A 19,431-nucleotide genomic window follows, 5' to 3' on the forward strand; every position below is an offset into this window, starting at 1 on the left:
ATTCACAGAGTCCGGTTCTTCATCCACCTGGTTTTGGTGCGCAGCCACAGCTCAAACTACAAGTCCCAGGAGGCCTCACAGCTACGGCGTACTCCCATGATCCTTCCCCGCTCTTCTGTATACTGGAGATAAATGTTCCGTTGGCGGCGCACTGCGGGTTGGTTTGTTTTCAACAGTGGTGACGGAGTTGGGAGTCTGGCCGACTGCACGCGGGGGCGTCTGGAGGCGGATTCCTCCTCCTTTAAGCTGTGGGGAGGGCGGGGAGGAGGGAGGCCGGGCCAGTGGCCGGGGACAGAACCGCGAAGACCAAGTGGGCTGAAGAGATGGAGGGTGGCGGGGTGGTGTGGGGCAGCGAGCCCGTCTCAGGTCCCGGCCCGGGAGGCGGCGGTATGATTCGCGAGCTGTGCCGGAGCTTTGGGCGCTACCGCCGCTACCTGGGACGGCTGAGACAGAACCTACGCGAAACCCAGAAGTTCTTCCGCGACATCGAATGCTCCCACGACCACAGTTGTCTCTCCTCCCCCACGGGCGGCGGCGGGGCCATGCCCGGCCCTGCCTGCGATGTCACCGAAACCGGGCAGCAGGCGGGTAAGGAGGATAGCCGCGAGGGAGGGAGGACTGCTGAGGCAAATTGGAGGGTGGAATGTATCCCTGCTCCTGCAAAACAACCCCGGGAAGAGGCGGAAGGTGGGAGTCGGGCTTTGTGGCCAAGTCCCCGGGCCTGGGCCGCACGGGTCTGGGATGCAGTGGGAAGGCATCCCTCCGGGTGGGGGAGGGGAGGGGCGCCGAGGCCTTGGCCGGGAAACCCGGGGCAAGGGTCGCCCGAAGGCGGGAGTTCCGAGAGTAGGACCTAGAGGAGGGCCAGTGTTTGGAGAGGGCGAGGGTTAATCCTCGGAGCGGAGAAAAGTTGTCTGAGTTGGGGGGTGTGTAGTTGTGGGTGAGAACGCCAGTTTAGGGATGTAGCAAATAGGGGGAAGGGTAGAGAAAGAGAAGTAGGCAGAGTGCTCTCGGAGCCGGAGGAGGCCAAGAGATGGAGTTAGGGATGTGTGTGTGTGTGTTCGTTCGATTATGTATGTGAAATAATTTTACACCGATCATGAGGCAGCTCTGTGAAGTAAAGAATATACTCTAAATGGGGTAGGGGTCGCCAAAGGAAATAATACCTGATAAATGTCAGGGAATTGCCAGAGTTGTTGCCTGTGCTTATGGTGAAGAAGTTAGAAATTGGAGCTCTTCTTGACCACAAAAGTCTCTCTGGATGTGCTAGAGGACCCAAAGCACTTAAAATCGTGTATGGTCTTTGATCTTTTCCTAATTGCTGCTGCTTTCTCTTAAACTCTGCTGTTGGTGGGGAACCGGAGAGTTTGTTACTCCTGCATCTAATTAGGAAATAATTCAGGTTGGAAGAGAGACGGGACTGGTATTTCATGTAGATATCATAGCAAAGAAGTCAGTTAAGTTTAATTAACTGAGTCTCAAACTTGAGAGTATTAAAAAGGAGCGGGTAGAAATGCCATGTCCTAGATTTGAGACTGTAGATTCTAAGAATCTGATTGAAATGTAAAAAGTCCCAGGAGATTCAGATGTAGGTGGTCTGCAGACACACTTTCAGAAACACTAACTTAGATGCTAATAAGACATTTGAACATGAAGCTCAGAACCGAGTGAATTATTAAACTTTTCCGGCTTTCTGTGTTGGGCTCCATATTCCTGAACTTGCATGTTTAATATCTGAAATTTGTCGGAATCTCCAGAAGTGAGAATCAAAATGTTGTTGTTGTTGTTGTTATGTGCCGTCGAGTCGGCCCCGACTCATAGCGACCCCTCCTTGGGTTTCCGAGGCAGTATCACTACGGAAGTAGGAATGCCCAACCTTCCTTCCGAGGAGTGGCTGGTGGGTTTGAACCGCCAGCCTTCTGGTTAGCAGTCAAGTGCTTTAGCCACTATGCTACCAGAGCTCCCCGAGAATCAAAATAAGGTAGTGTAATTCCAAGATGGTATGAAATGGTAATATTTCATTTACTTGCCCTGACCTAAATGCATTGACAGCGAGTCAGTTGTTACTTACAGTGACCCCATAGGGCAGTGTAGAAATGGCCCATAGGGTTTCCAGGGCTGTAATCTTTCCAGAAGTAGATGCCTCATCTTCTGCAGAGCTAGCTGGTTGGTTGGAACCACCAGTGTTATGGCTAGCAGCCAAATGCTTTAACCACTGCACCACCGGGACTCCTTATTTGGCCTGAATGTAAATATTATGCCTTATGGGAGAAATGAGGAGCTCTGGAGATGTAGTGGGTAAGATATTCAGGTGGTAAGCATAAGGGTGGTGGTTCAAACCCAGCAGCTGCCCCGTGGGAGTAAGGTGAGGCAATCTACTTCCGGAAAGATTTACAGCCTTGGAGACCCAATGGGGTCGCTGTGACTCGGAATTGACTTGATGGCAGTGGGTGTTTTTTGTGGGGCAGTTATGGGAGGAGGAGGAGGCAGAGAAAGAGGATTAGCCGTTCTGCAGTTGTGGTTTTGACATCTGTAGTCAAAGATTTGCTGTTCTAGAAATGACTTTATAGAGGGAACTGATTTCGGTGAGGCAATTAGAAAACGACTAGTGAGAAGGGCTAATGTTTTCAGAGATGATCCCCAGCGCATGTGCTTTTTCACCTTCTCCCTTAGCAGTGCTTTCTAGCGCTTCCCCTTCCCAGAAGTTCTCATAGCTTATCTAAAAGCTCTCTGTTCCAGTTACTATTTTAAAACACATCTTTATTTTATCATCATACTGGAAAGCACACACATACATATATACACACAGAGTAGATTCACCTCAGAGAGGTGGAGTATTCAAGGCACCTTGGTTGGCTCTTGTTTTTATACTTTAAAAATAACTTAAAAAACAAAAACCCACTTTCATCGAGTCAGATGCAACTCATAGCGACTCCTCCTTGGGTTTCCGAGGCAGTATCACCATGGAAGTAGATTGTCCAACCTTCCTTCCGAGGAGTGGCTGGTGGGTTTGAACTGCCAGCCTTCTGGTTAGCAGTCAAATGCCTTAGGCACTAAGCCACCAGAGCTCCCTAAAAATAACTTAAGAAATACAAATGAACCTTTGTATTTTACCTCATTGGCTTTTCTAGTTGACTGCATCATGTATTAATCTTTGCATATTTAACTCTCTTCATCCTCTGGAGCCTGTCCATCTAAAATAAAAACCTGTGGAGGGTGAAGATGAAGGACTGGCAGCAAGTTGATTCTGTACCATAAAATGCTTCTATGCCTTTTAGTTTGGAGATTTTTATCTGTGGAAGAAAAAATGAGCACTGGGGAAAATGAGTGAGGTGCCACTGACTTTATATATTTTGAGGGTACCATTTGCACAGCTATTAGGTTAGTATTAGCTATTATGTTAGTAAGTAGAGACCAGTCCCTAAAAGATAACTAGCTCTTGTTCTTTTCTTTTACAGGATATCTTTGTAAGATCAAGTTCAGTGACTGTTTCAAATTTCTTGTATGAATGTTGGTTTCTGATTAATAGGAGCTCGGAATGTTAAGAGAAGGAACACTCAATTTCTAATCTGACAAAGCTCTACAAGGTTTTAATAATTTCAGAAATGATGCTTCTAGGATCAGTTGTCATCCAGTCGATTCTGACTCATGGCGACCCCATGTGTATCAGAGTAGAATTGTGCTCCACAGGGTTTTTGATTGCTGTTTCTTTGGAAGTACATAACCAGGCCTTTCTTTTGAGGTGCCTCTGGATAGGCTTGAATTTCCAACCTTTCGATTTTCAGCTCAGTGGGTTAACTGTTTGTTCCACCCAGGGACTCTTCTAGAACAAATGCTATAGGGTATTTGAGCAATTGAAGGTCTGGAATTAAATCAAATTTTGAAATTTGGAGACTATAAGGATGACAAAAATGACAACACTGTTTTCATGTCTCGTTATATGCCATTTATAATACCAAAAAAGGAACTCTGGTGGCATAGTGCCTAAGGCATTTGACTGCTGACCAGAAGGTTGGTTGTTCAAACCCTCCAGCCACTCCATGGAAGGAAGACTGGGCAATCTAATTCACTGCCTTGGAAACCCAAAAGGGATTGCTATGAGTCGGAATTGACTCGATGGCAGTGAGTTAGTACCAAAAAGCTTTTTATTTTCTTTTAAATTACAGAGGAGGTGGAGGAAGAAACCTGAATGAATCTCGTTGCTATCAAGTTAACTCCAACTCATGGTGATCCTGTTATATAGTAGAACTATCCTTTTTTTTTTTTTTCCCTTGCTGTATAATCTTTATGGAAGCAGATTGCCAGGCCTTTCTTCCATGGCACTGAGTGGATTTGAACCACCAGCCTTTAAGTTATTACCAAAAAATAACCCAGACTCACTGCCATTGAGTCAGATCTGACTCATAGTGAGCCCTCCTCGGGTAACTGAAGCGGTGTCACTATGGAAGTAGATTTCCCCATCTTCCTTCCGAGGAGTGGCTGGTGGGTTTGAACTGCCAGCCTTCTGGTTAGCAGTCAGATGCCTTAGGTACTATGCCACCAGAGTTAATAGTTGAATGCAAAACTATTTGCGCCACCTAGGGACCTCTGTAGAGATAGAAAACCAAAAACCAAACTCCTTGAGGAGGTAGAAAACTCAAAGAAAAAAAAAGGGGGGAGCTCTGGTGGTATAGTGCCAAAGGGATTTGACTGCTAACCAGAGGGCTGGCGGTTCACATCCACCAGCCACTCCTTGGAAGAAAGACTGGGCAATCTACTTCCGTAGAGGTACTGTCTTGGAAACCCAAGGAGGGGTCATGATGAGTATATTTTCGTCTTAATTTTGATAGTATTATAAACTATTCATTGAGGGCAGTGTGGAGAGTATTTAAAGTACGTGATGTCTGAGAAGTTTAAAAAGTAGATGGAAGAGATTTTTTTTTAGTGTTGTTGTTATGTGCCATCGAGTGGGACCTGACTCATAACGACCCCTCCTTGGGCTTCTGAGGTAGTCTCACGGAAGTAGATTGCCCAACCTTCCTTCAGAGGAGCGGCTGGTGGGTTTGAACTGCCAGCCTTCTGGTTAGTAGTCAAGTGCCTTAGGCACTATGCAATAAAGGAAGTTTCCTTGAATCAGTCTCTTTTCTGTTGCTCAAATCATTGACCTTTTTTTTTTCCCACTTAAAGAAGATGAAGAACTCTGGTGGTGCAACGGTTAAGTGCTCAGCTATGAACTGAAAGGTTGGCAGTTTGAACCTTCCAGCCATTCTGCTGGAAAAAGATATGGCAGTCTGCTTCTGTGAAGATTTACAGCCTTGGAAATCCTATGGAGTAGTTCTACTCTGTCCTGTAGGGTCACTGTCAGGTGGAATCAATGGGTTTGGTTGGTTTAAAGAGGGTGAGATTTTTCTCTGTCCGACAGATCAAGTGTGATAAAGGCTTTGAGCATTTCTGAAGAAAGGTGAGGTAGAGTATTACCAGTAGCAGTGGGGAAAAGTATTTTTCTTGTTATGTGATCCAGTAGAGTTCCAAGCTGTTGCAATGTATCATAACCCTCTCAATCTTGAGAAGTTGGAATGATTCAAATGTGTCACTGGAATGCTCTAGTCTGTGGTACATTTGGTCATTATTGGTTCCACCCTTTACTAACTAAATCACCATCAATAAATCACAACTACCTTACTTCCTCATTTGGAAATGAGGATTGTAATAGTATCTGCCTCTAGGGTTATTGAAAGTTAACCTGTGTAAATGGTACCTGCTAAGGTGTGATATAAGATTAGCTATTATTATTAAATAAACCTATTATGGGCTGGTCAGGTGCTATTAATAGGGGATAAAGAGTCAAAGACATTGGCCATGCCTCTGTTTAATGGAGATGCCTTGTATACTTTTCTCCTAAGAAAAGAAAAAATTATAATTATCATCATCATAGTATACCTATTTGTTTATGTTAGGAGCTCTGGTAGCATAGTGCCTGAGGCACTTGACTGCTAACCAGAAGGCTGGCGATTCAAACCCACCAGCCACTCCTTGGAAGGAAGGCTGGGCAATCTATTTTGGTGGTGATACCGCTTCAGAAACCCAAGGAGGGATCGCTATGAGGTCTGACTCGATGGCACATAACAATAACAACATTTGTTTATGTTGGATGATGGATGAAAAAACTAGGAAGACCTGAACTTGGTCCTAAGAAAGGTATAATCTAATATAAACTGTATACATATGCAGGGCATAAAGTGGTATTGTGGGGAGCGGGGGAGGCAGAAAACTAAGGTATCCTAGATTATTGTTGTTGTTGTTGTTATGTGCCGTCGAGTCGGCCCCGACTCATAGTGACCCCTCCTTGGGTTTCCGAGGCAGTATCACTACGGAAGTAGGATTGCCCAACCTTCCTTCCGAGGAGTGGCTGGTGGGTTTGAACCGCCAGCCGTCTGGTTAGCAGGCAAGTGTCTTAGCCACTATGCTACCAGAGCTCCCATCCTAGATTATAGGCATTTTATATCAGCTATAATTCTTTATATTTCTGTAGCTCTTTGCCTTTGGTTAGCTGACAGCTGTTTTTTCTCCAACATATTTCACCCTCTTTTTAATCATACTTAGTAGAAAACTAGTTGCTAGAATTAAAAAGAAGAGAGGAAGCACTCATATACTTATTATTTTTTTCCTAGGATGTGGGGAAGAAAAGACGGGCCTCTCTGAGGCTTGGTTATTAGGTGCAAGTGTAGACCAACCCACTGGGCATCTTGCACACTTTTGCCTGGATCTGTTAATTTTTTTTAATCCCTTCACCCATATTAAACCTGTCTCTTAATTATCCATCTATTTTCCCTCCTTTCCCCTCCCTGGTAACCAACAAAGAAAATATCCTTCCGTATGTAAACCTTTCATTGACTTTTTACAATAATGGCACATACAATATTTGTCCATCTGTGATTCACTTATTTCACTCAGCATAATGTCCTCCAAGTTCACCCATGTTATGAGGTGATTTGCTGCTTGTTTATTCTTCTTTAATGTTGCATAGTATTCCATTGTGTGTATGTACCATAATTTGGTTCTCCGTTCATCTGTTGATGGGCACTCAGGTTGTGTCCATCTCTTTGCTATTGTAAATAGTGCTGCGATGAATATGGGTGTGCATGTATCTATTTGTGTCCTGGATTTCACTTCTTTAGGATATATTTCCGGTAATGGGATTGCTGGATCAACTGGTATTTCTATTTCCAGCTTTTTAAGGAAACACCATACCATTTTCCACAGTGCTGTACCATTTTATACTCCCATTATAGTGTATGAGTTCAGGCACTCCACATCCTCACCAGCATTTGTTGTTTTCTGTCCTTTTGAACTTTGCTATTAATACTGGAGTGAGATGATACGTTATTGTTGTTTTGATCTGCATCTCTCTAATGGTTAATGATTGCAAGCATTTCTTTATGTGTTTGCTGGCTGCCTGAATGTCTTCTTTGTTGAAGTGTCTGGTCATATCCTTTCTCCATTTTTTAATTGGACTGTTTGTCTTTTTGATGTTGAAGTGTTAAAGTTTTCTATAAATTTTAGAGATAAGTCCCTTGTTGGATCGGTCATTGCTAAATATTTTTTCCCAATCTGTAGGTTCTCTTTTTATTCTTTTGGAGAAGAATTTTACTTTTAGAAGGTCCCACTCATCTAATTTCTCTACTGCTGTCTGTGCATCTTGGGTTATGCTAGGTAGTTTATTTATGCCATAAATTAGGGCCCCTAAGTCTGCCCCTATTTTTTCTTTGAGGAACTTTATAGTTTTAGGCTTTACATTTAAGTCTTTGATCCATCAGGAGTTAGTTTTTATGTATGGTGTGAGGTAGGGATCTTGTTTCATTTTTCTGCAAATGGATATCCAGTTTTGCCAGCAGCATTTGTTGAAGAGACTATCTCTTCTCCATTGAATGGTTTTTGGCCCTTTGTCAAAGATCAGCTGTCCATAGGTAGAAGGATCTATTTCTGGACTCCTAATTCTGTTTCACTTGTCTATATGTCTGTCATTGTACAAATAGCAGGCTGTTTTGACTACTGTGGTTGTATATTAAGTTTTGAGATCCAGGAGTATGAGACCTCCTACTTTGTTGTTCTTCAGTAGTGCTTTGCTTATCCTTGCTCTCTTTCCTTTCCATATAAAATTAGTGATTGATTGTTCCATGTCCTTAAAGAGTATTGGATTGGGATTGCATTGAATAGATAGATTGCTTTGGGTAGTGTTGACATTTTCACAGTGTTCAGTCTTCATATCTGTGAGTATGGAATATTTTCCCATTTATATAGGTCTCTTACTGTTTCTTATACTAGTGTTTTGTAGTTTTCTTTGTATAGGTCTTTTGTGTCCTGGTAAGATTTATTCTTAAGTATTTTGTGTTCCTGGTAGCTATTGCAAATGGTATTGTTTTCCTTAATTTCCTTTTCAGCGATCTCTTTGTTGGTATAGAGGAATCCAACTGATTTTTGTATGTTGATCTTGTATCTTGCCACTTTGCTGAACCTTTCAATTAGTTCAGTAATTTTCTTGCTGAGTCTCTCGGGTTTTCTATATATAGGATCATGTCATCTGCAAATAGTTTTACTACTACTTTGCAAATTTGGGTGCTTTTTATTTCTCTTTCTTGCCTTATTGCCTTGGCTAGGACTTCCATTACTTCCAAGTGTTGAATAGGAATGGTGATAGAGGGCATCCTTGCCTGGCTCCCATTTGCCAGGGAAATACTTTCAGTCTCTCTCCACTGAGAATAATGTTGGCTGTTGGTTTTGTGTATATGCACTTTATTATGTTGACGAATTTCCCTTCTATTCCTATTTTGTTGAGAGTTTTTTTTTATCAGGAATGGGTGTGGCATTTTATTAAATGCCTTCTCTGCATTCTCATGCATTATTTAAAATGTCTGTTTTTCTAAGACTTCTTAAACAGTAATTTGTATGAATAATATCGTTTAAGTGGCAGAAACATTTGGGAAAGGAACTAAAAGTTGGGAGAGAGGAGATTCTTTACAGCCTGGTTTCATATAGCTAGGAGCCATGGTAGTGCAATGGTTATGCATTCAGCTGCTAACCAAAAGGTTGGTGGTTAGAACCCACCAGCCGCTCTGTGGAAGAAACATGTGACAATCTGCTTACTTAAAGATGACGGCCTTGGAAACCCTATGGGACAGTTCTGCTCTATCCAGGTTCTTACAGCTGCCATCTTTATGGGACTAAAGGGTGAGGAGAGTTGGGGCTGGGTGCTGAAATGTGGGTGAGAGTGTACATCTAAATTTTCACTTTCTTTTAAAATTTTCTTGTAACATGGAAGTGTCATATAGTGGTCAGAAGCACAAACGTTTGATTCAAAACTGGATTCCTATGCTAGTTCAGCCTATAACTAGCTATGTGACTTGAGCAAGTTACTTAACTTGAGTCTTTGTTTCTTCGTTATGTAATGGAACTGATACAAAAGACCACACTGTATGATTCCATTTTTAAGAAATGCCCCGAGGAAGCATATATATCAAGACAGAAAGTAGGTTAGTGGTTGCCAGAGGACAGGAGAGGAGAGAAGTGACTGCTACCAGGCACAGGGTTTCCTTTTGGGGTGATGAAGATGTTCTGGAATTAGTGGTAGTGGTAATAGTTGTACAATTTTGTGAATATACTAAAAACCGCTGAATTGTATACTTTAAGAGGTAGGTGAAATTTATGGTATGTGAATGATTTCTCAGATAGATATACCTACTTCACAAGATTGTTGTGACATTTAAATAAAGATATTGTACATTAAAGCACTTAACTTGAGTGTTGTGTATTTGTGTGTGTGGAGTTGTTGAAAATTTGATTAGGAAGTTGGAACATGGGGCTAGTGGGAAAGAATAAGAAGAGCAGAAAGATGGAATGTGGGACAGAACAATTTTGAGTGGAGACTAGACCCAGGTCTCCTGTGCTGTCAGTATAATTCTGCTTCTGTGGCTCCTCCCTTGTTCTTTTCAGACCTGGCCATGGGGATGTAAAATACACTCTGGCTATAGAGAAATGTAGTTACAAATGAGTCATAACCTGAACTCTTCCTTAGCTTGCCATGGAATCAAAATTTACTGCACTTGGAAACTTTATGGTATTGAGTATAGTGTGACACCACTCAGCCTCTTATTCTAGTCTCTGGTAGCATAGTGGCTAAAGCACTTGACTGCTAACCAGACGGCTGGTGGTTCAAACCCACCAGCCACTCCTCGGAAGGAAGGTTGGGCAATCCTACTTCCGTAGTGATACTGCCTCGGAAACCCAAGGAGGGGTCGCTATGAGTCGGGGCCGACTCGACGGCATATAACAACAATATAACAACATTCCCTGACATTTAGAGCGTCAAGCCCCTCATTGCAGATCTTGCAGGAGGAGGAAATGACCTCACCTCCCTAAGCACAGTGACTCTTTGCACCCTTTCCTTCAACAGCCTTTTCCCTTTCTAATCTTGCTTTCCTGGGATAATCTGTTTCCCATGGCTGAGGACAGCCGTAATGGAAAAGGATTGGATAATTCTGCCTGCTCTACAGCAAGAACAAAAAACATCTTTAAGCTTTTGATCATCTGCAATATGTTTAGTTTTATCTTAAAAGTCACTGATTTTAGTATAATTAGTTCTTCAGCCCTGCAAGTAATTTTTAAAGAAAACATGGATTTAAATAAAAATCTACTCTAGTTTTTAGATTTTGTTTTGCTCATCCACTTTCCCAAAATCTCCTATTCTTTCTTCATGTGTCTGTTCTCTGTCTCATGAGATTAAGGGAACAAAGAAACTTACTGTAATAAATGCATTTTTCAAAAACACAGTCCTTTGAAAAATAAAACCGTAAAAGTTGTGTTAATGAAGTTTAAAAAAACAAAACAAACCTCACTGCCGTTGAGTCGTTTTCCAACTCATAGTGACCCCTCCTTGGGTGTCTGAGGTGGTATCACTACGGAAGTAGATCGCCCAGTCTTTCTTCCAAGGAGTGGCTGGTGGGTTTGAACCACCAGCCTTCTGGTTAGCAGTCAAATGCCTTAGGCACTATGCCAGCAGAGCTCTCATTGAAGTAAAAGGGAATATGAATTTCACTTTATGCGTATTGCTCAGATCCTAAAGGTTCTGGACATATAGACCATGCTTTTTCTTTTTTTTTTTTTTTGGTATGGTAAGTATGTGTATATTTGTCTTACCCTGCTTACTAGGTTGTGAACCCCTTAAGGGTAAACACTGTGTTTTGCTCATCTTTGTAGTAATGTACCATAATGCTTTGTGCATAACAGGCAAATAAATACAGGTAGTTCCCTGACTTGTGACAGGGTTCCATTTTCACAACCTAACAGCTTCTTCATTGTAAATTGTAACGTAAGTTGAGTACCAAATTTTTATTTTTTTTTAGGTTTCTTTTTTAATGCCTTTATAAATCCAGTCTTTGTCTTTGGGGGCTGGAAACATTACTTCTGAGAATGATAACATCAGTAAATTATGCACTGCAACATAGTATGTAGTACATATTACTAATGATAAGATGTACAAAAAAAAAAAGATGGTCATAAATGTGGTTCATGGTTAACTGGACTATGTCATCAATCAAGTACCTGTAGCTGTCAAATTATTTTCATGGCTAGTATTCTGGTTACCTAGTGCCACTCTGACAGGAATATACCACAAATGGGATGGCTTGAACAAACAGGAGTTTATTCTCTTACAGTTCAGGAGGCTCGAAGTCTGAGTTCAAAGTGCCAAGCTCTAGGGGCTGTGTGAAAGCCCCTTGACCTTGGGCTTCAGCTCTGCCTCTTGGTACTGGCCCACTGAAGCCAGAGGCATCTCTTCACTCAGGCAGCTACTGGCTGCTGAGGCTAACAAGCCCATGGTCGACAAATAAAATGGCACAGTCCTGATGTTACCAAACCACATGGCAGGTGATTAATTCAAGTCCATTGTAAGTCCCAAGGTCTGCAGAGCATGGCAGGCTGCTGAACAACGACATGGCTACATGCAGGGTCCAAGCGTGCCATATGCTGGAGACCATTCCCAAAGCTGCTTCTTATATATAGGAAGCAGACCATGTACCCAAAGGCAGCTACTCAGCTGCTCACAGTGGATTCTACCATGGAGTTGATTACCAGTCTCATCATGGGGAATACTACATCCAATTGCCCAGCCACTCAACCAGGCCTAGCCAAGTTGACACACAAACTTAACCACCACAGTTGATAAATATTGATATCATATTTTGAAATTAAATGCAATTGTGGTCCTCTTTTCCCACTTCAGAGGGAGGTTATTTTCTCATGGAAAACAGGGGGTTTTGTACATTCACTCACATTTTATTATCTGGGCCCTTGATAAAGAAACAATGGTGTGCACTTGTTAGATGACTGGTTAGGCTAGAGTTGTACAATATACCAGTATACCAGACCTTCACCATGATACAGGAAGTAAATCCTTAATATCCATTCACTCAAAAAGTATTTATTTAACGCCTGACAGTACACTGCGAATAGGACACACAGTAGCGAACCATGGTTCAAATGAGATGATTAATTCCAAGTTCATTTTATGAAATAATAAAGGTTTAGTGTTTCGTCACATTCCCTCTTGGGCATTTGTACAATTGATTATCATTAGCTATTTTTGAGGGAGTGAGGATAGAGTAAATACGCAGTTGTGAGATTAAATGGCGTTGATAAAAACAATTCAAACTCTCTACTCACTTTCTGATGGGAGTGCAGAAAATTTAGCCCTGTTCTCTCTTTGATGGAGTAATTGTAATTGTGTTGTTTGTATGGTTCAGATATTTGCAGGATGCATACAGGAAGATTATTGTTAGAGCCTCTTTCATCTCTGTGTCTTTCTCAGAGGTTACTCATAGAGAAGCCAATATGAAGAGACTTGAGGTGTGTGGGTGGGTGTAGTTTTTTTCTCCCCTAACAATTACAAGACTTAGAGGTGAACTTGCTCCTTCTTATAGGAAGATAGCCCACCTCTAGGGTGCTAGGTTCTGCTTCCTACATGGTCCAGGGAATCTGAATGCTTTCATTCATAACAAGAGTATAGAAGATGATCCATGTGGAAGATGCAGTTTTTCTTTTTTGCCTCCCAGAGGTCTGACTGGAGGCCCTCGTGGGATACCTCTGGCCAGACACAGGCCATCCCAGGCCTGAAGATTGATTCAGTTGTTTGCTAAATGGGGTGTTTGGTGATCTTGAGGATCTAGAACTTGACAACTAAAAGGACAACAGATGAAGCAATGGTTGAGATATGTGCTGTCCTTGGCTTTCAGCTCTCAGTCAGGCTCTCCAAGACAGTCCTGTTATATACATAATATGCCTCTAAAGTCCAAACCAAAACTCTCTGAAGGGAAGTTGGTGAGAGCATAGGGACTCATTAGTGACCCCCCAGGGTCCCTGGTTGAAGTGTCCACCATGCAGTGCATTTTTCCATCTTGGGCAGGCAGTAGGAATGGTTTGGATGCTTTCCCCAGTTTTGTGCCATGTGGCTGTGGGAACCTTTTGACCCACCACCTTCTTTGGAGTTGGGCTTTATAATGTGCTTCCGTTCCTGGGGTGGTGTTCCCTGGCAGGAAGATGGGAAGTAGGACTTGAGGATTGTTTTTGCATTTCACTTGTCTAATTAATGATGCATCGGAGTTGTCCCAAAGAATGATGTCTAGGTTATATATTTATAAAAGCCTTTGATTTTTTTTTTTAAACACATTTAACCAAAAAAAGTGCTTTTGTCCTTTTTGTTTTTCTCAGTTGTGGAAAAGGGTCTAACTTGAACTTTATCAGATAAGAGCTTTAGTGCCTATCTTAGTTATCTTGTGCTGCTGTAACAGAAATGCCTCAATGGATGGCTTGAACAAATAGAATATTATTCTTTCACAGCTTAGGAGGCTAAAAGTCCAAATTCAGAACCTTGGCTCTAGGGGAAAGTTTTGTCACTCTGTCAGCTCTAGGGGAAGGTCCTTGTCTCCTTTCAACAGCTTTGGGCCCAGTAAGGAGCTCTAGTGGTATAGTGGTTAAAACATTCAGCTGCTAACCAAAAGGTTGGTGGTTCAAATCCACCAGCCAATCTGCAGAAGAAAGATAAGGCAGTTTGCTTCCATAAAGATTTCCAGCCAACAATAGATAGGTGTATAAGGTGAACATTTACATCAAGTAGATACACTCCTTAGAATAATCAAGCATGGGAGGTCAAAAAGTAACCAAACCAGAAGGGTAGTATTTGCACTGGGAGATAGCTCAGAGGACAAGAATGCATAGGAAAGAAGGACAAAGGGAAAAGGTAACCACAGGGAGGAAGTGGGAAGAGAGCTGTTACATTATGATGGTTTGCAATCAATGTCATGAAACAAAATGTGTATGGAATGCTGTATGGAAAATGAATTTGCTATGTAAACTTTCACCCAAATCACAATTAAAAAAAAAAAGAGTGTATATAACTGATTAAGATGGAAAACAGGCAAGGAAGGGAGTGTATTGATACAAATCAATTGCCATTCCTCCCAAAACAATTGAAAGTATCTATTTTAATGGGTCAAGGAGCTCTGGTGGCACAGTGCCTAAAGCACTTGACTGCTAACCAGAAAGTTGGTGGTTCAAACCTACTAGCCACTCCGTGGAAATTAGACTGGGCAATCTACTTCCGTAAAGATTTACCACCTCGGAAACCGAATGGGGGTCACTATGAGTCGGAATCGACTCGATGGAAGTGGGTTTGGTTATCTTAATGTGTCATTAGTGACATAAAAAAATTGTTAGCATTTTCTCCTTTTCTCTCTACCCCCATTCCTCTAGCCCTCCTTTTCTAGAATAGTCTTAATTTTAAACCAAGACTTCCAACCAAACCAGTTCAACCCCCTGCTGAGAATTTGCCTTTCCTCACCCCCTGGATATACTGAATCAGAATCTACATTTTAACAGGATCCACAGATGCATCTTATGTATACATAAGATCTTGTAAAATGTAGGTAGTGATTCAGTATATCTAGGGGAGGGGAAAGGCAAATTCTCAGCAGGGGGTTGAATCGGAACTGCTTTAACCCCAAAGTAATGTGCACTGACTGATAAGTGGAGTATTAAGAATTTCTGGAAAGGTGCACAAAAGATATAGACAAAAGAGGCAAATACTATTACATGCACAATACTGTATTTCCAGTGTGGCAGCAAACACTAGACTATGGGTAAATGCATAGACAGGTGAGACAATCAGGAGTGGGTGACAAATAGGAATGTACCCAAGACCAAGGATAGATTTAGCTGAAGGTAGTCTTACATACATATTTGTGCTACAAAATTACCCACATACATTGCAGAAGTTACAGAGGACATGGTTGGAGTAGCTTCTCAGAGATTACCAAACACCTTGAGGGAGAGAATCACCAGGCCTGCGGGCTTGGGACCATAATCTCAGGGGACATCATGCTCAATTGGCACAACATAGTACATAAAAATCTTGTTCTGTATCCTACTTGGGTGAGTAGCAACTGGGGTCTTAAAAGCTTTTGAACACCCATCTAAGATGCAACTGTTGGTCTCCCCTTGTTTGGAGCAAAGAAGAGTGAAGAAAATCAAAGTCATTTGGAAACAGTCCAAGGATATGAAACAATTAGTCCTCAGCCTTCATGACCCTGAGACCAGAAGATCTAAATGGTGCCCAGCTACCAATGCCAACCTCTCAGAAAGGGATTAAAATTGGAGATGCTGGATAGAATGAGAGGAAAAATGAACAAAATTCAAAAACACAAAAACGACCAGAATTACTGGTCAGATAGAGACTGGTGGAACCCCTGAGACTATGGCCCTGGGTTATCCTTTGGGCCTGAAATGGACTTACTTCTGTGGATCAGTCCAACAGTAGAAAAACCTACAAGCAGAACACCTATCCCAGGGAGATACACCCCTTAGATCAATCAGACATGAGACATCAGAGACATCAGAGGGGTAGCATTCACATAGAGGGAAAGCTGGATGGACAGGAATGCATAGATAAGAAAGGTACATACAGGGAAGGGGCAGTCACAGGGAGGAGATAGGAGGAGACCTTTTTATGGTTGAAGATTGTAATTGGGCCATGAAACCAGATGTGCATGAACTGTTGAGAGTAAAATGAAGTTGCTTTGTAAATTTGTACCCGAAGCACAATAAAAAATTTAAAAATAATAATAAAAAGAGATGGATGAAAAAAAGTTTTTCTGGAAAAGCACCTAGGATTTCTTTTAGAAAAGAGATTCTAAAAGTCTTAGGTAGAATAACAATAACACTTTTAAAAGTGTGCACCAGCTAACCCTCGGAAGGAAGATGGGGCAATCTATTTCCATAGTGATACTGCCTCGGAAGCCCAAGGAGGGGTCACTATGAGTCGGGTCCAAGTCGACGGCTCATAACAACAACAACAACAACAACAACCAGCTTGTGGTAGTATTGTTGTTCCCCTCCCCAGGATTTATTGCACAAGGTTTGGGGTAAATTTATATATTGTATAATATATTGATATTATATATCTTTTTATAGTTACTATGTCAGTCTGCTTTTAATTTGGGTCCTACAATTAAAAAGCTGTATTTGCTCAGATGGAGAAAAAATATCGTTGGGGCCATTGTCTACTACCAAGTGTTAATCTGGGCTCCTGAAACCTGGGCTCAGGCACTGCTCCTGTATTTTTAGCTCTGGTAGCCTAAAGCACTTGACTGCTAACCAGAAGGCTGGCAGTTCAAACCCACCAGCCACTCCTCGGAAGGAAGATTGGGCAATCTACTTCTGTAGTGATACTGCCTCGGAAACCCAAGGAGGGGTTGCTATGAGTCGGGTCCTACTCAATGGCACATAACAACAACAACAACAACAGTGTTCATGGGAAGAAAGGAGCTCTGGTGGTTTACTGCCTAAGGCATTTGACTGCTAACCAGAAGGTTGAAGGTTCAAACCCACCAGCCGCTCCATGGAAAGCTGATGAGGCAATCTACTTCCATAAAGATTTACCGCCAACAGGGGTTTCTTTGAGTTGGAATCGACTTGACAGCAGTGTGTTTGGTTTTTTCGTTTAGTCTTCATAAGTAAATGGAAAAACTTGGAGGGGTTGTTTTGTTTTATAAGCTTCAGTTTCCTCCTCTATAAATGAGGATAAAAATAGGCCTTGCTTGATAGACTTGCTGTGAGCATTGACTGAGATGATGCATATAAATTGATGCATTCGTACTTAGAAAGGGCTCAGTAAATAGTATCCAAAACAAAGAAACAAAATGGGCTGCAACTTCAGTTGCTCCCCTCCTCTTCTAGTTTAAGTAACCCCAGGCAAGTTCACTTGTATTTAAAAATAACTAAAAGAAAGTCTGGCACTTGAGACAATTTGATATAACTTTTCCTCTAGCCAGAGTTGGCAGGGTTAATGGGCACCAGCTGAGAAGCCATGCTGTTCCCTTCTGACAGTTCGTATGCAGATGCTGTTATATTAATTACAAAAGAAACCTGATTAACTTGGAAGCCCTTTTTCTGTCAGTGAGGCAGCTGCTCCAGCTCTGAAGCAGGTTTTCTTCCTCCCTCCTAGTGTCCGTCTGTAATTTTAATCTCTTCTTTAGAGAACTGCTTAGGCTGCACTGTAGGTCCTCAGAGCCCCTGGCTAGTTCAGTCACCTTTTCGATCTGCAGTTAACAGAAGTACAGGGAGAGCTTGCATAATTAAATTCACGTATAATTTAAAATAAAATCAATCAAACCAACTTATCCCCCTCAATCATTATTCTTCCAATAGTTAAATTCTGATGGTATCCTGAAATTTTAGAGCTGGAAAGGATGTTAAAGGTGATTAATTAACCTGATCCCCTCAGTTTGCCAATGAGAAATCTTAGGCTCGCAAAGATCAAATGAATTGCCAAGATCACAAAGCGAGTCAGTGGAGGAGTCTAGAATCAGAAAATCTGCCTTCCTCTCTAGTGCTCTTTCCATGTCAGTGCTGCACACATCCCCTTGCTGAAACATTTGCTCAGAGAAGCAAGGAGTGAAACAGTCTAGTTTTAACTTCAAACCTCCCCTCACCCTTGTTCAAATTGTATTGACTTGTTGGACAGAGATCCGTGAAGAAGCTAAAGATTAATGGGAGGAGCAAAGGGCTTCAATAATCACATACTGAAAAACAGAGATGGTGATGTCCATATTGAAGACCTGGCTTCTCTCCAGAAATTGTACACAGGACCCTAGCAAGGTACATGGATATGAAACACTAGAACTGTGCTCAACTTAAGTCCCCATGCCCACACTAGTCTTTAGTTGTTTGATTGATACTAGCAGGCTTATTTGTAGTGACTAGTTTGGTAAGAGAGATTGGGAGATGATGATTTGAGTCAAAGTATAACGGGGTGTGTCTGCTGTGGTTTTGGCAGATGCAGCATGTTTTACTGTTTTTCCTGTAGTTGACATTGTCTCTGAAGCATTGAGGCCTCTCCCTCTGGTCCTGAAAAGTGGTTTAGTGTGTTTTTGTTCCCTGTTATCCACTTTCCTAGCAGCAGCAGTCACAGAACTCATTTAGTTTGCTGTTTAACAACTTTTTTATTGTAGAAGTTGTAAAGTGTGTCCATATAAATTTACACTTAGACACCTATTAGAGAAATCTGAGAAGGAATAGGAAAAGATGAAAGATAGGAAGTTTAGGTGACAGTAAACACAATCTAGCTGGACTTCTCACTGTTTAGGCTGAGACAATGGTAGTTAAATTCTGAAAGGGGAGTGAGGGAGGCCCTATTCTTTTGTCCACATCTAGTTTCCATGTCGAAAGGTCAAAGTTTTTTAGGAATGACCAAAAAACCAAACTCACTGCCATCAAGTCAGTCCCAACTCATAGCAATCCCTATTGGGTTTCTGAGGGTGTAAATCTTTCTGGAAGTAGATTACCCCATTTTCCTTCTGTTGAGCAGCTGGTGGATTTGAACCTGGTTAGCAGCCAAATGCCTTACCCACTATGCCACCATAGCTCCTTAAGCAGTAAATCTTTACGGAAGTAGATTGCCCCGTCTTCCTTCTGAGGAGTGCCTGCTGGATTTGAACTGCCAGCCTTCTGGTTAGCAGTCAAATGCCACCAGAGCTCCTTTGAATAACAGTTGCCTTTACAGTATATTGAACTTTTCCAAGTACTTGGTGGAATTGCTCATAGTTTTCTGTAGACAGTTCTTCACACTAAATGGATTCTTACACAGGACAGATAATATATAATATTAAGTACTTGGTATATGTCAGTCATTGTGTTGGATGTTGAGGATTCAGGTAGAAATATGATGGTTCTTTCTGCTTTTAATAATTATAAAGAAATAATTAGAATAAACTGTGATAAACACTGAGAAGTTGTGAACAAGGTGCTCAGGGACTCTGACTGGCCTATTGCCACTTGCTAAGTTATCACACAGCAATTGGCCATGTCCTTCTTGCTTATAGATTGTCAGTCAAAGATGAGACATGTAGT

At 41.9% G+C, this 19,431-nt stretch overlaps 1 protein-coding gene across 1 annotated transcript in view; it reads left to right on the forward strand.

Moving 5' to 3' along the window:
* The first annotated feature begins 323 nt into the window (after positions 1-323).
* The window catches only part of DSTYK (dual serine/threonine and tyrosine protein kinase), a 66,831-nt gene continuing 47,723 nt past the window's right edge, over positions 324-19,431 (forward strand). Inside the window, exon 1 of the mRNA XM_007953462.2 lies at positions 324-588. Coding sequence (XP_007951653.1) covers positions 324-588 — 265 coding nt within the window. The remainder of the gene's footprint in view (positions 589-19,431) is intronic.

Source organism: Orycteropus afer, unplaced genomic scaffold (genome assembly GCF_000298275.1).
Source record: "Orycteropus afer afer isolate SDZICR_OR568_19922 unplaced genomic scaffold, OryAfe1.0 scaffold00013, whole genome shotgun sequence".
Classification (NCBI taxonomy): Eukaryota; Metazoa; Chordata; class Mammalia; order Tubulidentata; family Orycteropodidae; genus Orycteropus; species Orycteropus afer.